At 41.7% G+C, this 12937-nt stretch overlaps 1 protein-coding gene across 3 annotated transcripts in view; it reads left to right on the top strand.

Annotated features, from left to right (window-relative positions):
• The window catches only part of Znf521 (zinc finger protein 521), a 273658-nt gene that overhangs the window by 241671 nt on the left and 19050 nt on the right, over nucleotides 1-12937 (top strand). For all 3 annotated transcript variants that reach the window (XM_040757865.1, XM_040757864.1, XM_005065366.4), the window contains 2 exons: nucleotides 3352-3483; nucleotides 5841-5956. In XM_040757865.1, coding sequence (XP_040613799.1) covers nucleotides 3352-3483; nucleotides 5841-5956 — 248 coding nt within the window. The remainder of the gene's footprint in view (nucleotides 1-3351; nucleotides 3484-5840; nucleotides 5957-12937) is intronic.

The raw sequence follows: 12937 nt of genomic DNA, 5'->3' as shown, positions 1-12937 counted from the left end.
ACAGCCCTCACAATGTGGGTTTTCGTTTCTTTAACCGTGAGATACTGCTGTTGACCACACAGGTGAATACAGAACCCAAGAGGGCAGATTCAGCATGGCCTCCATTTGATGCTACTTTTGAGACTCTTCTTACCAAGAAGTTGTATTCACATTCTCTTGTTGCTGTCCCTCATCAGTTAGAAGAGAAATAAAGTATTCAGCCAGCTGTAGACATAGCTGCTCTGGTTCCTGTTGTAGCCCCTGGCCTCTTATGTCTGAATTCCTGCTTCTTAGGCCCCTATTTGGGAAGATTGTGGCCACTTCAGAAAGCAAAGAAATGGGGTTACCCCTGCCCCACCTCCAGCCAGAACCTCTACTTCCTGACCCCCCTAGATGGAACAAACCCCACCCACACAGCTGGAGGCCCAGCTGTTGTGTCTGCTCCTTGATCATCTGAGCTTCCCTAAAACCAGGATCCTCGCGGTGGCTGCTTCTGTTGGCTTTTCGTCACAGTGACAACTGAGAAAAGTATCTCATACAGCACCCTACCCTCCTGCCATGTAGCCATCACTGTGACAATGATCCGGAGTGGGGAAGGGACAGAGGTGAGGGTGGTGAGGGTCCTCCATCCATTTGGGCTTGCTGTTAGCTGGGTAGCAATTGAGATGTAGTTCTCTCCTACTCAAATAACTTGGAGATCTGTTTATTGGGAGGGAAATCTCACTGTTTATCATACACATAGAAAGGGTTTGTAATATCTTTTCAATATTATAATGTGTTTTTTTTTTTTTTTGCTTTTTCGAGACAGGGTTTCTCTGTATTGTTTTGGAGGCTGTCCTGGAACTTGCTCTGTAGACCAGGCTGGCCACGAACTCACAGAGATCTGCCTGCCTCTGCCTCTCGAGTGCTGGGATTAAAGGCATGAGCCACCAATGCCCGGCTATAATGTGCTTTAAAACTTTAAAAATATCTCTGAAAAAATGCTTGATAACAATTGCTTAGTCCCTTAGTCACTCTGCAAACAAAGAATAGAATCTTTGAAAAATAAGTCTGTGCTAATAATACATAAGTAACTCCAAGCCAGACTGTCTCCTTTCTCGATCCATTTGACTAATATTAAATTATTTAGCTTTTGGGATGCTGCTTTACTCTGGACTGGAAAAAGAAAAAAATGGGTGAGAGCATTTTCCTTGCACTCATACAAACATACCTTACTCACTCTTATTATTATTTTACATGCAAAGTGTGTGTAGTCAAAACAGAGAGTATCACATTAAAAGGCATCTTAACTTGCATAATTCCCTTTATGTACATGTAACTGTCAGCCACTGTCCCCAAGGAAAAACCTCAGCAAGACTGGTCATGTGACTTAACAGTCTGATAACCCAAGAACTCAGAAAAATCATGCCCTGGCTTATACCCATTGCTGCACTTGGTTACACCCTGGTTCTCATTGCCAAAAGTAGGGAAAGAGGAAGAAAACTGTATTAATTGCTATTTTTCTTATGTACTTATTGAGCACAATATGGAAAAGTAGGCCTTATTTTTAAATGACATTTTAAAATGAAAACTATTTAGTATCTTCTTACTGTTCAAAATAAAGTTATACAATGTTTAGGAAATTTTAAAACCTGGCAAATATATTTCTGGTTATATTTGATGATTCAGTTCTCAGCAATAAATAGTGTTTCTTATCTCTTAATGACTACAATTTGGGAAAATTTGGTGACTTTAGGATTTAAAAGAAAAGAACAGATTAAAAAAAGTACAATTGATTTTATATAATCCCTAAAGCTTTTTGTATAACCCCCTGTCATGTCGGTAGGCACAATTAAACTTCGCCTTACATAATTATAATCAAGGCCTTCGCTGTGCCACCCAAATACAGAGTGGGTTTCTATGTCCTGTGAAATGTAGACTGCACTGGGGGCTTAATTAGTGCTTTGCTTGCTCCTTGTACAGATTCCTGTCCTCTGCTTTAGAAGACTCACGCTTAAGCGAGAAGAAAGATTAGGAATACAAATAGAGTGATTTTGCTCCTAGTTAGCTAATAATAATTCACTTTGTAATTGGAACCTCTCATTGGCAGATCCCAACTGAAGCTCCTATGCAGGAATTTGCCTTTGAATTGGGGAGATGCCTTTGGAGTTTAGTTTTGCAGTTCCCAGGGTGTGAAGATATCTTACACTCTTGGTCTTAGCGTGTCTGACAGAGATGCCTCTTAGGAATATCTCTAACTTTTGCGAATAGAAGAAACATATGGCAAAGTGATGGCATAGGCTAGAGTGCAGCCTCTGGCCTTTGCTCTTTCTAACAGGTCACCTTGGGGATAGATAGCAGGTGTATGTATGTCATAGCCTGTCTGTAAGGCCGTGAACCCTGAGTCCAGACTGCCTGGTCTATGTTCTAGCTCCTTTAATTATTAGTCCCTCTGACTCAGAGAAAAAGTCTAAATTCTCTGGATCTCGGATGGCTTTCTCACCTCTTAAGTGGGTGTAATAACAGCATTTCTTGTGAGTTGTTGTGAGGTTGAATATATCTGTGTTTGCAGCTCCAGAAATACAATAAGCTGTGTCATTCACCAGGTTGTTAGCTTTAGTGAGGAGAATGCTGTCTAGCTAGACTGTGAACTGTTAATTTCACAGTTGTCAGCCAATGAAAATCCCTCTTCTACCATCTTATGATAGCTAATGATCTAGAACTTGTCAAAAGTGTGCCTGGATCTCTGAAAAGTAGAGACGAGGCAGGTAGACAGGAAGAAGCCAGGGGCAAAATCAAAACTGTCGTGCAAAGTTAAGGGATCAGTGACCTGGGGTTGAATAAGATGGGCTAGGAATGCAAAGCAGAGAAAGGAGCGTTGATAAAGTGCCCCACAAACTAATGTTTCAGAATTGCCAGAGCATCTTGCAGCAGCAGAAGTCTATACGAGAGGAATACCTGAAAAACCTGTGATCAGGTATAGAAGAAGCCTTACAGCCTTCTGGGCAAACAGAGGAGCATGAAACCATTCCACTTTTCTATCAGGTCTTGTTTTTTTAGACGTCTGGAAATATAGAGCCCATAAAATCATGATCATTAAAGTAAAAACCTTGGTATTGATACACTAAAAGTCTCAACGTAAAATATGATTTCTGATTATTGGCTTTTAAATTTTAAATGTTTTAAATAGCTATAAACTCAACAGGAATGCAAGATAGTCAGGAACTCTACCTACTACTACATGTTTAGGGATCAGGCATGTTCTGGGTGGTATAGCTATACACAACTCCATGTTTATATTTTCTGATAGCAAGAGCTTGCAATGGGAGGTGTCCTTGGCCTGCCGCAGACATGGTGGGTTTCACCTTCTCTGTCATGTGTTTTCCTCAACAGATGAAGGACTGAACCATGAGTGCAAACTTTGCAGCCAGACCTTCGACTCCCCTGCCAAACTTCAGTGCCACCTGATAGAGCACAGCTTCGAAGGGATGGGAGGCACCTTCAAGTGCCCTGTCTGTTTCACAGGTAAGAAATATACAGCAAAGTCGCAGCCCCTGTGAGCTTTTACCCCGCCATGTCCTTCCCCCCAACCATACTTCCCACTGCTTGGCCTTTTATAGCAACGACTCCAGTTCAATGGGGGAAGATGTTTGATTCTGCTGATTAGCATTATTGATTGCAGTCTGCTTTAGAGACTGAGACATGCAGGAAGGTTAACTGTCAGGATGAGCAAATGGCATTTCAAGCTCTCACCCAGGTTTACACATTTCCACTTGGAAAATGACGTCCATATTGGGTTCACTCTGTTTCCTCTCCATGTTAAAAGGTTACCAGTGCCAGACTGCTTTTCAGTCACTCAGTGTTCCATTGACATCATGGTCCTGGTGCTCCACATATATGTGACCTCAACATGGAGAATGTTATAACATCTTCATGAAAAGTGTGTGTGTGTGTGTGTGTGTGTGTGTGTGTGAGACTGAAATATTCCCAGACTACTTTGAACTAGTAACAGATTACAGAAGATGTTTATTTAATAGGGAGTTTTAAACGTTGATAGAACTGTACAATTTTAGGAAATCTTTATTGTATGTTACAGTGGTACAGCTGTCAGAGATAACCAGACAGACAGACAGACACACACACGCACACACACACACACCAGAATTTATCATTGGAAGCCCCTGAAAGCTGAAGTGTGACCACAAATGTTTCTACTGCTTCACCAAGAAGGTCAAGGCTACTTTACAAATCCTCAGTGATTATTTTGCATCTGTTTGGGACTTATCCAAGTCCATCAACAGAAAGAATGTGTGTGTAGATAAGAGCTATAGATATCTTGCCCTCAAAAGAAACTTCTTGGTTTGCAGAGCAGGATCACGGGCATTGATTATTTCCCTCACTGCACCTAGCCTATAGATTTATGTCCTGTAATAAGATAGAAACATGGGGCCACACCCATTCATACCTCATATTAGTCACACCCTAAGTATGTTGATGCCTGTGCCTGTAACGTAGGCTTTCATGCACACATTTCATCCTATATTCCTTCTATTTATTTTGTTTACTCTTCCAATTTTTTTATTTTATTAAAGCCGTTGTTACACTGTCACTATGAATATGAATTTTAAGATGCAAAGATTCAGGAGTTCAGGTCCTTCGTTCATGTACCTAATAAGTCTTCATAAAAGAAGACTGGACCAAGTCTCCACAATTAAATGTTATAATAAAATAATTCCTTCATGTTGTAGCCAGAGCCTTATAAAACGAATGAAGTTATATGGGCACAAGCTGCAAACTTGGATAAAAACCCTATTTTTGTTGTTCTGAGCTAAGTAAGGAAACAAAGCCACATCAAGAAGAGTCTGGGTTTCTGTATAGACAGATCTGATTGTTTTATTGTATCTTGAAGTCATTTGGAAATAACAATTAAGAAAAATAAAACCTTCCTTCCAATATAAAGTATGTTGGATGCAAAAGGAAAGCTGAGAGGTTTTTTTTAAGGTAATGAGAAATGTGATTAAAATGTATGACTCACAAGAACAATACTGTAATATTATAGGTTGTCTGGCAATTAGAATAATTTTAATGATCAGAGTGGAGTCAAAGTCAAATGGCAGCATCTTTAATAAATCCTTTCCCTGCCTATACAGATTAATATTGTAGATGCAAACTTTTTTAGGTCACAGTGCACCAGGCATCCATCAGAAGTCAGCTCTGCCAACCCAAACAGCGCCTCTGGCATATACAATTTAATTATTAATAGTATGTCTCCTAGGTAAACTGTTACACAGTCTTAGGGCCTTGTTTTGTAGTCATTAAAATTGAACATGTTTATATTATTGAAACCCTTGCATTCCGTGTGTAGGCTGAGTTGATCTTAAAGTATCCAAAGAGAATTTACCTGCCGTTCTGTTGCACATTTATAGACAGTGCCCCAGAATAGCTGGGGGATATCATTTTTAGCATTAACACATTTAAATGGAGAACTGTTTCCTAGCTATAACTTTAGGCAAATGCAATAAACAGGTTTTGGGCAGCCATGATTTCTTAACCTATAGGTTGCTGCGAAGTAGGAGTCATTTCTTATGAGACAGAGCTATGTATTTGACAATTCTCAGCTTTTATTTTCAAAGATTTATAAGGGAGCAGGGCCTACATAAAGCATTGCTTTGGAGCTCTTTGGGTTGAATTAGGCGCTGGGCAGAGTGCATCCTAACAAAGGCCAGAGATTGAGCCTTGAGCTACTGTGACCCAGCCCTCCCCAGATGATAGGGACCAGTCATAGCCAGGAGGTGTGCCATTAGTTCTCCCTTGGGCCTGTTCATGGTGAGTCCTCAGCTCAGAGCACTGTAACCCAGGCTCTTGTCTCTTTGTTATTTCAGTGTTTGTCCAAGCTAACAAGTTGCAGCAGCATATATTCTCTGCCCATGGACAAGAAGACAAGATCTATGACTGTACACAATGTCCACAGAAGTTTTTCTTCCAAACAGAGCTTCAGGTAATGGTCTTGTGGGGAAGACTGGGTTTGAGCCCACTTGTTACTCTCACAGGGCATTTCAACTATGGATTCAGAATCTCTCATACTCTGGCCTACAGTGATGCTCTTGTGTGTTTGGGGGCAAAAAGAAAATTAGAGACCAGATTAATAGACACCAAAATAATTTTGCCTCTGGCTGCTGTCAATCATAAAAAGAACTAGAAGAGACCTATAATTGGACCTTCTGACCCAGCACGAAAGATATAGGGGTCAGGTTTATTGGACTGCAGGATCGTTCACCTCACTTGTCATAGCTCATTCTCCCAAGTTCTGTTTTATTCATGCTGTTTTCCCACTGGGAGCCATGCTGGATGGGTATCCAGTCCTTGCTGTCCAGAAGATTGAACACTGGAAGGGGAGGGACAGAGGGAGGAGGAATGGAAGAGACTATACTCTTGTCTTGTCCAGGATGTATTTGTTCCACATCAGGCAACTGAGTAATTACTACTGAAAACCACGGCCTTTGTGTTGAAGTTTGAGCTTGGGCCTTGAGTGTACTCTTTAATAGATCTTGAACCATGAAATCTCAGAACATTAGATACAAAGAAAAAGAAATAAACTTCACAGTTACAGGTTGGTATATGGTGAAATGAAATTATAGGTATAAATATAAGATATAAAATATGCATATTTGGTTGCTTGGGTGACTTAGAAATAGTAGCTAAAGATGGGAGTCAAGAGACGGGGCTGAGGAGGTGGTTTAGCTGTGGAACCCTTGCACAAGGCACTGGGTTAACCCAGGTATCACAGAAAAGTGGGGGAGGGAAAGTGAGATTCAAAGGGTTTGGTGACACGTGCCAGCAATCCCAGGATCACAAGTTCAAGGCCTGCCCCCACAAACAGGAAATATGAGGTCACAGAGACAGAGAAACCTGGATTATATTCCAGAATTGTCACTTAAAGGAGGAACATGACTCTTTGATTGCCTTTTGCATCTTAAAAGAAAAAGAGTAAGATCTGGAATATCCCCATGAGTAAATTTCTTGCTGGTTCCTCTGGGAAAAAGTGACTGCATTTGGAATCTTTGATTGTGAGCATTACTGACAGTACTCTTTGCCTTTGTTTTCTATGCTCAGAGACAAGATCACACAACACATACCTACCTTGCTCTTTCTTACCTACACCCCGCCTGCCATTTCTGGAGTACTTTTATGCCTCGGGATGGGGAGTAGTTTTGGTGGTACAAGACTTAGAGGAGCTACATATCAGAATAGAGAATCTACAGTTTTTCTACTCAGTCATTATTCTAAATAACTGAGTTAGATGACATTTAGGAGACAAATGAACCCACTGAATTACACCATTGGCAGTGAAAGAAAATTGAAGTCGCTATGTAACATTTTATTACTTCTAAGCACTGGATCCCATCACATGTGTCTGCCAATAAATATAGAAAATAGTCCAAGGCATGCTTGTATCATACTAAAATAACATTACATCCCTTCTTGAAAAAAATACTAGTTTTATTGCAACATGTGTTAAGGAGTAAATCATGTGGGGCTTGGTCTTCGTGCCTCTGTAAAAGATCAAAACACTCAGTTGTTTCATTGGTTAGTATGTAAAATTTGAAACAGCATGAAGTAACAGTGTAGGATGAAAGTTGTAGACATTGCATAGGGACTGATGCCTCTCCGACATCTCACTGCTTGCACCAGATTTCTACTTGGTACTTTGTGGACTAGATTCCGACCTGGTGGTTATTTTTGGTGTACTCCACGGAGAGAGATAACCACTATGGTGGTAGTGACCTGCGACCCACACTAGATCAGACACAATTAGAGACATCCTCCAAGACAAGAGACTTCCTGAAACATATGGGTCTTCACTCTCTTGCAGTGTCTTTCTCTGATCCTGGGAAGAGTCAGCCACCTCAGAAATTTCTTGAAGGACCTTAAAGAAATGGTTTATGTGGGTTTCCAACTATTGCTATTTCCTATAGTAGTCCATGACTTTCCATAACTTCCAGATTGAGAAGTCTGTTAAATGTGGGGAGAAGGGGCTCTAAGAAGGGTGGTGTTAGCACACTTCCTTGTAGCTTCTTTAGGTGAAGAGGGTGTTTAGCAAATAATGTCCAAAGCTGTAATGAAATAGTTTTGGTCTTTCAGATACCCTACAAGCATCTACACAACCACAGAGGTCCCTAGGAAACACTGAGGTAGACGTTCAGAGCTCACTGCTTTGTCTGTTCCCCTGGACTCAGAGGTCCCTAGGAAACACTGAGGTAGACGTTCTAGAGCACACTACTTTCTCTGCTACCCTGGACACAGAGGCCCCTGTAAAACATTGGGGTAGACTTTCTAGAGCACACTGCTCTCTCTGCTTCCCTGGATCTCTGTGGTCTCATGAAGTTGAACCTCTCTCATGACACTTCTGACTCATTCACTCTAATTGGGGTGTGAGCCAGAGGAGGTTTGCTGTATGGCCCAGAGCTGTGGAACATGCATGTTTGTCTTGACATCAGTGCCAACACTCTGCCTCTGTGTGCACCATTCCTTAAATAAGAACAGCACTGGTAGCTACTAAGGATAATTTTTGCAAATATGAGATGAAATATTGCCTTTCTGTTCAATGCTTTGGAAAGCTGTAATCTAGCCCTGGGAATATTTGAAGGTCTTTTTTCTAAAATGCTCAGTAATAGCAATGACTTTAGTTTCAAAAAATGGATCAAAAGTTGACTTTTTCTCATTTTGGCAATATCTTCACTGTTGCATTTTGACCTAGAAGTTCATGTGCCTATTCTTTCAGTATCCATATTACCCTAGAAAGTGAAATTCATGTAGTTTTAAAACATTAATTAATTTTCTGTATAGAAAATAAATAGAAAACAGAGTTCTTTTTATTGCTAGGATGCAGGAAAACTGAGCTGAAACTAAGGTGACAGTAGAAAATACTGTCATGAAAATAATAGAATGGAAAGATGCAGCCAGTTTATTAGCTGCTGTCCTTTATACCTTGATATGTTGAAGAATGTAAATTTTAAGCCACTTGAACTCACTGGCTATTTCATAGCATTAAAGTTCACAAGGGACATTGCACGGGCGTGCAAGAAATTAAATCTTCAAGAACTGAGATTATGTTAGTGATCCTAAAACATTTGAACTATCTGCCTCTTACTTCAGGGTAAGTAGTGGGGTTAAATGCATACGTGTGTTTCATGTAGGTGTGTATAGATGGTTAGAAAACTGATAGAGGAAGCATGTTAAGGAAAGTTACATTTTTGTGTGAGAGTGCAGTTGTATAGACACGTATGTATAAATACAAATATGTATGGGGTGTGTACTTTTATGACATATACATACAAAGCCAATCCAAATTTGACATTCCCCCTGTGCTGTCCCTCTTCAGGGGCTGAGCGTGCAGCCCAGTGTACAGTTGTCGCTATGTTTAGTTGGGCAATAGGAGCTCTCTCTCTCCAGGTAGGGCACAGGGTCATGCACTGTCAGTGTGCAGCCCTCCTCTCTAGCCAGCCCTGAAATCTTGCTGACCCAAAGTCTGGACATATAGGTGTTTAGTGCTTTATCTTACTGGGATGCCATTCACCCACACCTACAGACTCTTGTGGGAAAACCTGATGTATTAGCCAAGGCATGTGGCAGGAAGGGAAAGGTATTTGGGAATAAAAGCCCATTATTTGAACAAATAGAACTTATATTACTTGGAAAATAAATGAATGTGTGCAGGGTTTGTGTGTTTCCCTAATAGACTGCAGGGATTTTTAAAGCAGAATTTATGGGGCTGGAGAGATGGTTCAGCCATTAAGAGCAGTTACTGCTCTTGCAAGAGGACTTGAGTTTGGTTCCCAGCACCCATGTCAGGCAGCTCATAACCACCCAGCTATAACTCACACTTCAAGAGATTTGATATCCTCTTCTGGCCTTCACAACCTCCCGTAAATGTGTTCACACGTGTGTGCGTGCACAAATAAATAAAATAGTATGATAAATCTTCGAGGCAGAACATAGGGCTGCCGTTTAAGAGCATGATGTGGTTGAGAATAATGCCCTTCAATGCACCTTTGTATCCAAAGTGGTTCATGCAGTGGTGAGAATTTTACAAACCTGTCAAATGGGTCCACGTGCTTACAGCACAGCAATCACGCTTCGGTTGATAGTTCTGGAGAACCTGCCTTTGAGTGGCAGTGGTAGAGTCATCCTCTCCCTCTTGGCTTCTGAGGAAGTTGGCCATCATGGAGGGATTTAATGGAAATTGGGGCAATTCTTGCCAAGGGGTAGAGCAGACTGGCCTCTCTGAGAAGCTGGGCTTTCGGCTCCTTTTGCATTAGCATTACTTTGCTGTTTTTCCTGTGTCTTCATTGCATAGCACATGCAGTGTAGCACACTGAGAACACGGTAGTCATCTGGCATTGGGGGCGGGGGTGCTAAGGTTCCCAGATATCAATATAGTTTACATTTGTCGACTCCTCTGCAGCTGTTTGATTTTTCCCCCTAAATCACTTTCCAGCATGTCACCTGATTTTGATGCATATTTTTCATACAAGTTTTACTAGTGCCTGAGTTTTATGGTCACATTTCTGAAAGAAAAATGACTCGCTGTGTATGAGAAGGGACACGCAGGACAACACAGCATTGAAATGTGTTTCACTGGGTCCCTCGCTAACTGGCTCTCCACTGTCCTTTCCGTACAGGTGCTGCAATTATGCGCTTCAGGTTATTAAATTATGTGTATTGAGGCATTTAGGAGTCCTTTGTCAATAGAATCACCAGCACACTAGTCCTGATGATGTTATTAGTTTGGGGGGGGTAAAATATTCATTAAAACATAATTCCATATACATGCACCATGATGCCAATTGTGCTGTGAGATAGCAAAAATAATTCAAAATATATTTCCAGTCAACTTTCAAAGGTATGATATAGATAAATTATTCCTATATGAGATGGTATGTAATCTGTTGTTAGGATGGACATTTTACCCTTCAGTCCGGAAGTCCTGGGAGGTACCTTTCCTGGGTGGTAAGGAAGACAGATGCCAGACAGTCATTGACCAGTGCTTCCCTGGTATCCTATATTTCTAGTGCTGACCCCAGGAAGCAAAATCAAGATTGGCATTTTCTGGAAATAAAATCTGTGTCCTAGAGATCAGAAACTTCCTTAGGTTTCTTAGTTCACTGTCCTGACTTTTTGAATCAGTTATGCTTTATTCACATTTGTCACATATCTTGCATTAGGTCTTGTAAACAAGCTGACTTCCAGGAGACTTCCCTGAAAGCCCTGTGCCACGCTCCACCCCCCAGTTAAGGCCTAGACGAGGGTGCTTTCACTGCTGCTTCGCAGACAGCGGTGGAAACTGGGTGTGGGTTGAAGAACGTTTTACTCGGGTTATCCTTGTGTTTCCCTCCACCTGGGCCTGAAATCTCTCCCTAAATAAGAAGTGTGGGAAACTGTTTTGGCCCCCAAGTCCACCTTCTCACAGCTTTCCTGGATATTTAAGTGCTTAATTTTATTTCTCATAGACATTAAAGTTTTTGTCATTATCCCCACTCAAGCTATGAAAGTCACAATCCCAGTCTGCCTTGCCTACTATCAGAGGGCCTTCCTTTGAGGCCCAGATGGAAATATTCACCCCTCACTCTGTCTAGACCTGGCATATCCAGTTCGGTAAGGATCCCTTAGGAGTGTAGTCTGTGAAGGAGCAAGCACCATCCCTCCCTCTCCTGCTATTCTGGGCTGAACCCCTTGAGGCTACACTTCTTTAACACCACAGAGCCTATGCACAGCTCCTGGTCAGCCCTTAAACATCAGGAAGACGCCAAGATTTGCAAGAGTATAAATTGTGTCAAATGAGTGCATGATTCTGGAACTGGCCCATTACATACATCGCTTCATTTCTTTGCTTTGTGGGCCTGTGGGGCTTTGGAAGCAAATTGGTACTACGGCAACTTCCACTTAATTTGCTCAGTGGTTAAATTGATCTATCTCTTTTATTTGATCGGATCTCCAGGAACCAAATCATTTGCATTGATTTATTGATCAGTGCTGTGTTTTCACCATTAGTTTTGATCACTTTCAGCTGTTAATATTGGATAATTCAATCAGGATTGATTGGCCTTACCAGTGAAGGCAGAAAGTTAATCAGGTCAGACACAAAAATGGGGCATAGGTAATCTAACCTTGGTGTGACTGTTATAGTATTATGTATCCAACCCCTGCCATGAATGCTAGGGATTTTCTGGAATAAGGCAATGCATCATAAGGTGAGGATTTACTTTGTTTTTAATAAAACTACATCTAGAAATTAAACAGGCATGCAAAAAGTATGCCTTATAGTATGAGTGTCACAGTGAACTCATTTGGACTAAAAGCATTTTTAAATACCCATTTTGTCCTGAAAAATGTCTAATCTGTGTGTGCGTGCTTGAAGGCACAACCTGGGTTCACCCATCGCTAAGTCTTGCCCTCACTGCTCCACCGTGTGTCCTGGTAATCAGACTTCCCAGAACCAAGTGGTTAATGTGACCAAAATCAGGGGTTATTGCAGTAAGTAGAAAACACTTTTATTTGCATCTGAATGGTTTCTACTACTCCCCCCTAGCTCAGTTTTCAAAACGTCTCCATTCATTAATTTCTTGATGTTCATATCGATGGGGCACTTCACAGTTAAAGAGAGCACCACCTCTTCGTTCTAGGGCCGCTTCCTCCTCCAACAGCCCTGCTGTAAGCAAGCTGCCATTGCATTATTTTCTGTCTGGCCCAGAGTTGACGACAGATGGCCATCTCTGTGCTGCCATCAGCTCAACTTTATGGATCATCCAGCTAGGGCGCTCTGACGAGCACCGTGGCCAGCTCTGCGGCCCCGCCCTCCCCGCCCCCTGGAAGTGCTTGTCACCTCTGCCACATTCTGTCTTGGCTGGGCCTTTCTGGCCCTGTAGTCCCCCACATCGCCAAGGCAGCCTGCTGTCACAGCATCGGAAGATCTGTCTCC

Source organism: Mesocricetus auratus, unplaced genomic scaffold (assembly GCF_017639785.1).
Source record: "Mesocricetus auratus isolate SY011 unplaced genomic scaffold, BCM_Maur_2.0 Super-Scaffold_100015, whole genome shotgun sequence".
Lineage (NCBI taxonomy): Eukaryota > Metazoa > Chordata > Mammalia > Rodentia > Cricetidae > Mesocricetus > Mesocricetus auratus.
Note: the sequence above shows the minus strand (reverse complement) of the source record. Positions and strands in the feature narration are given on the sequence as shown.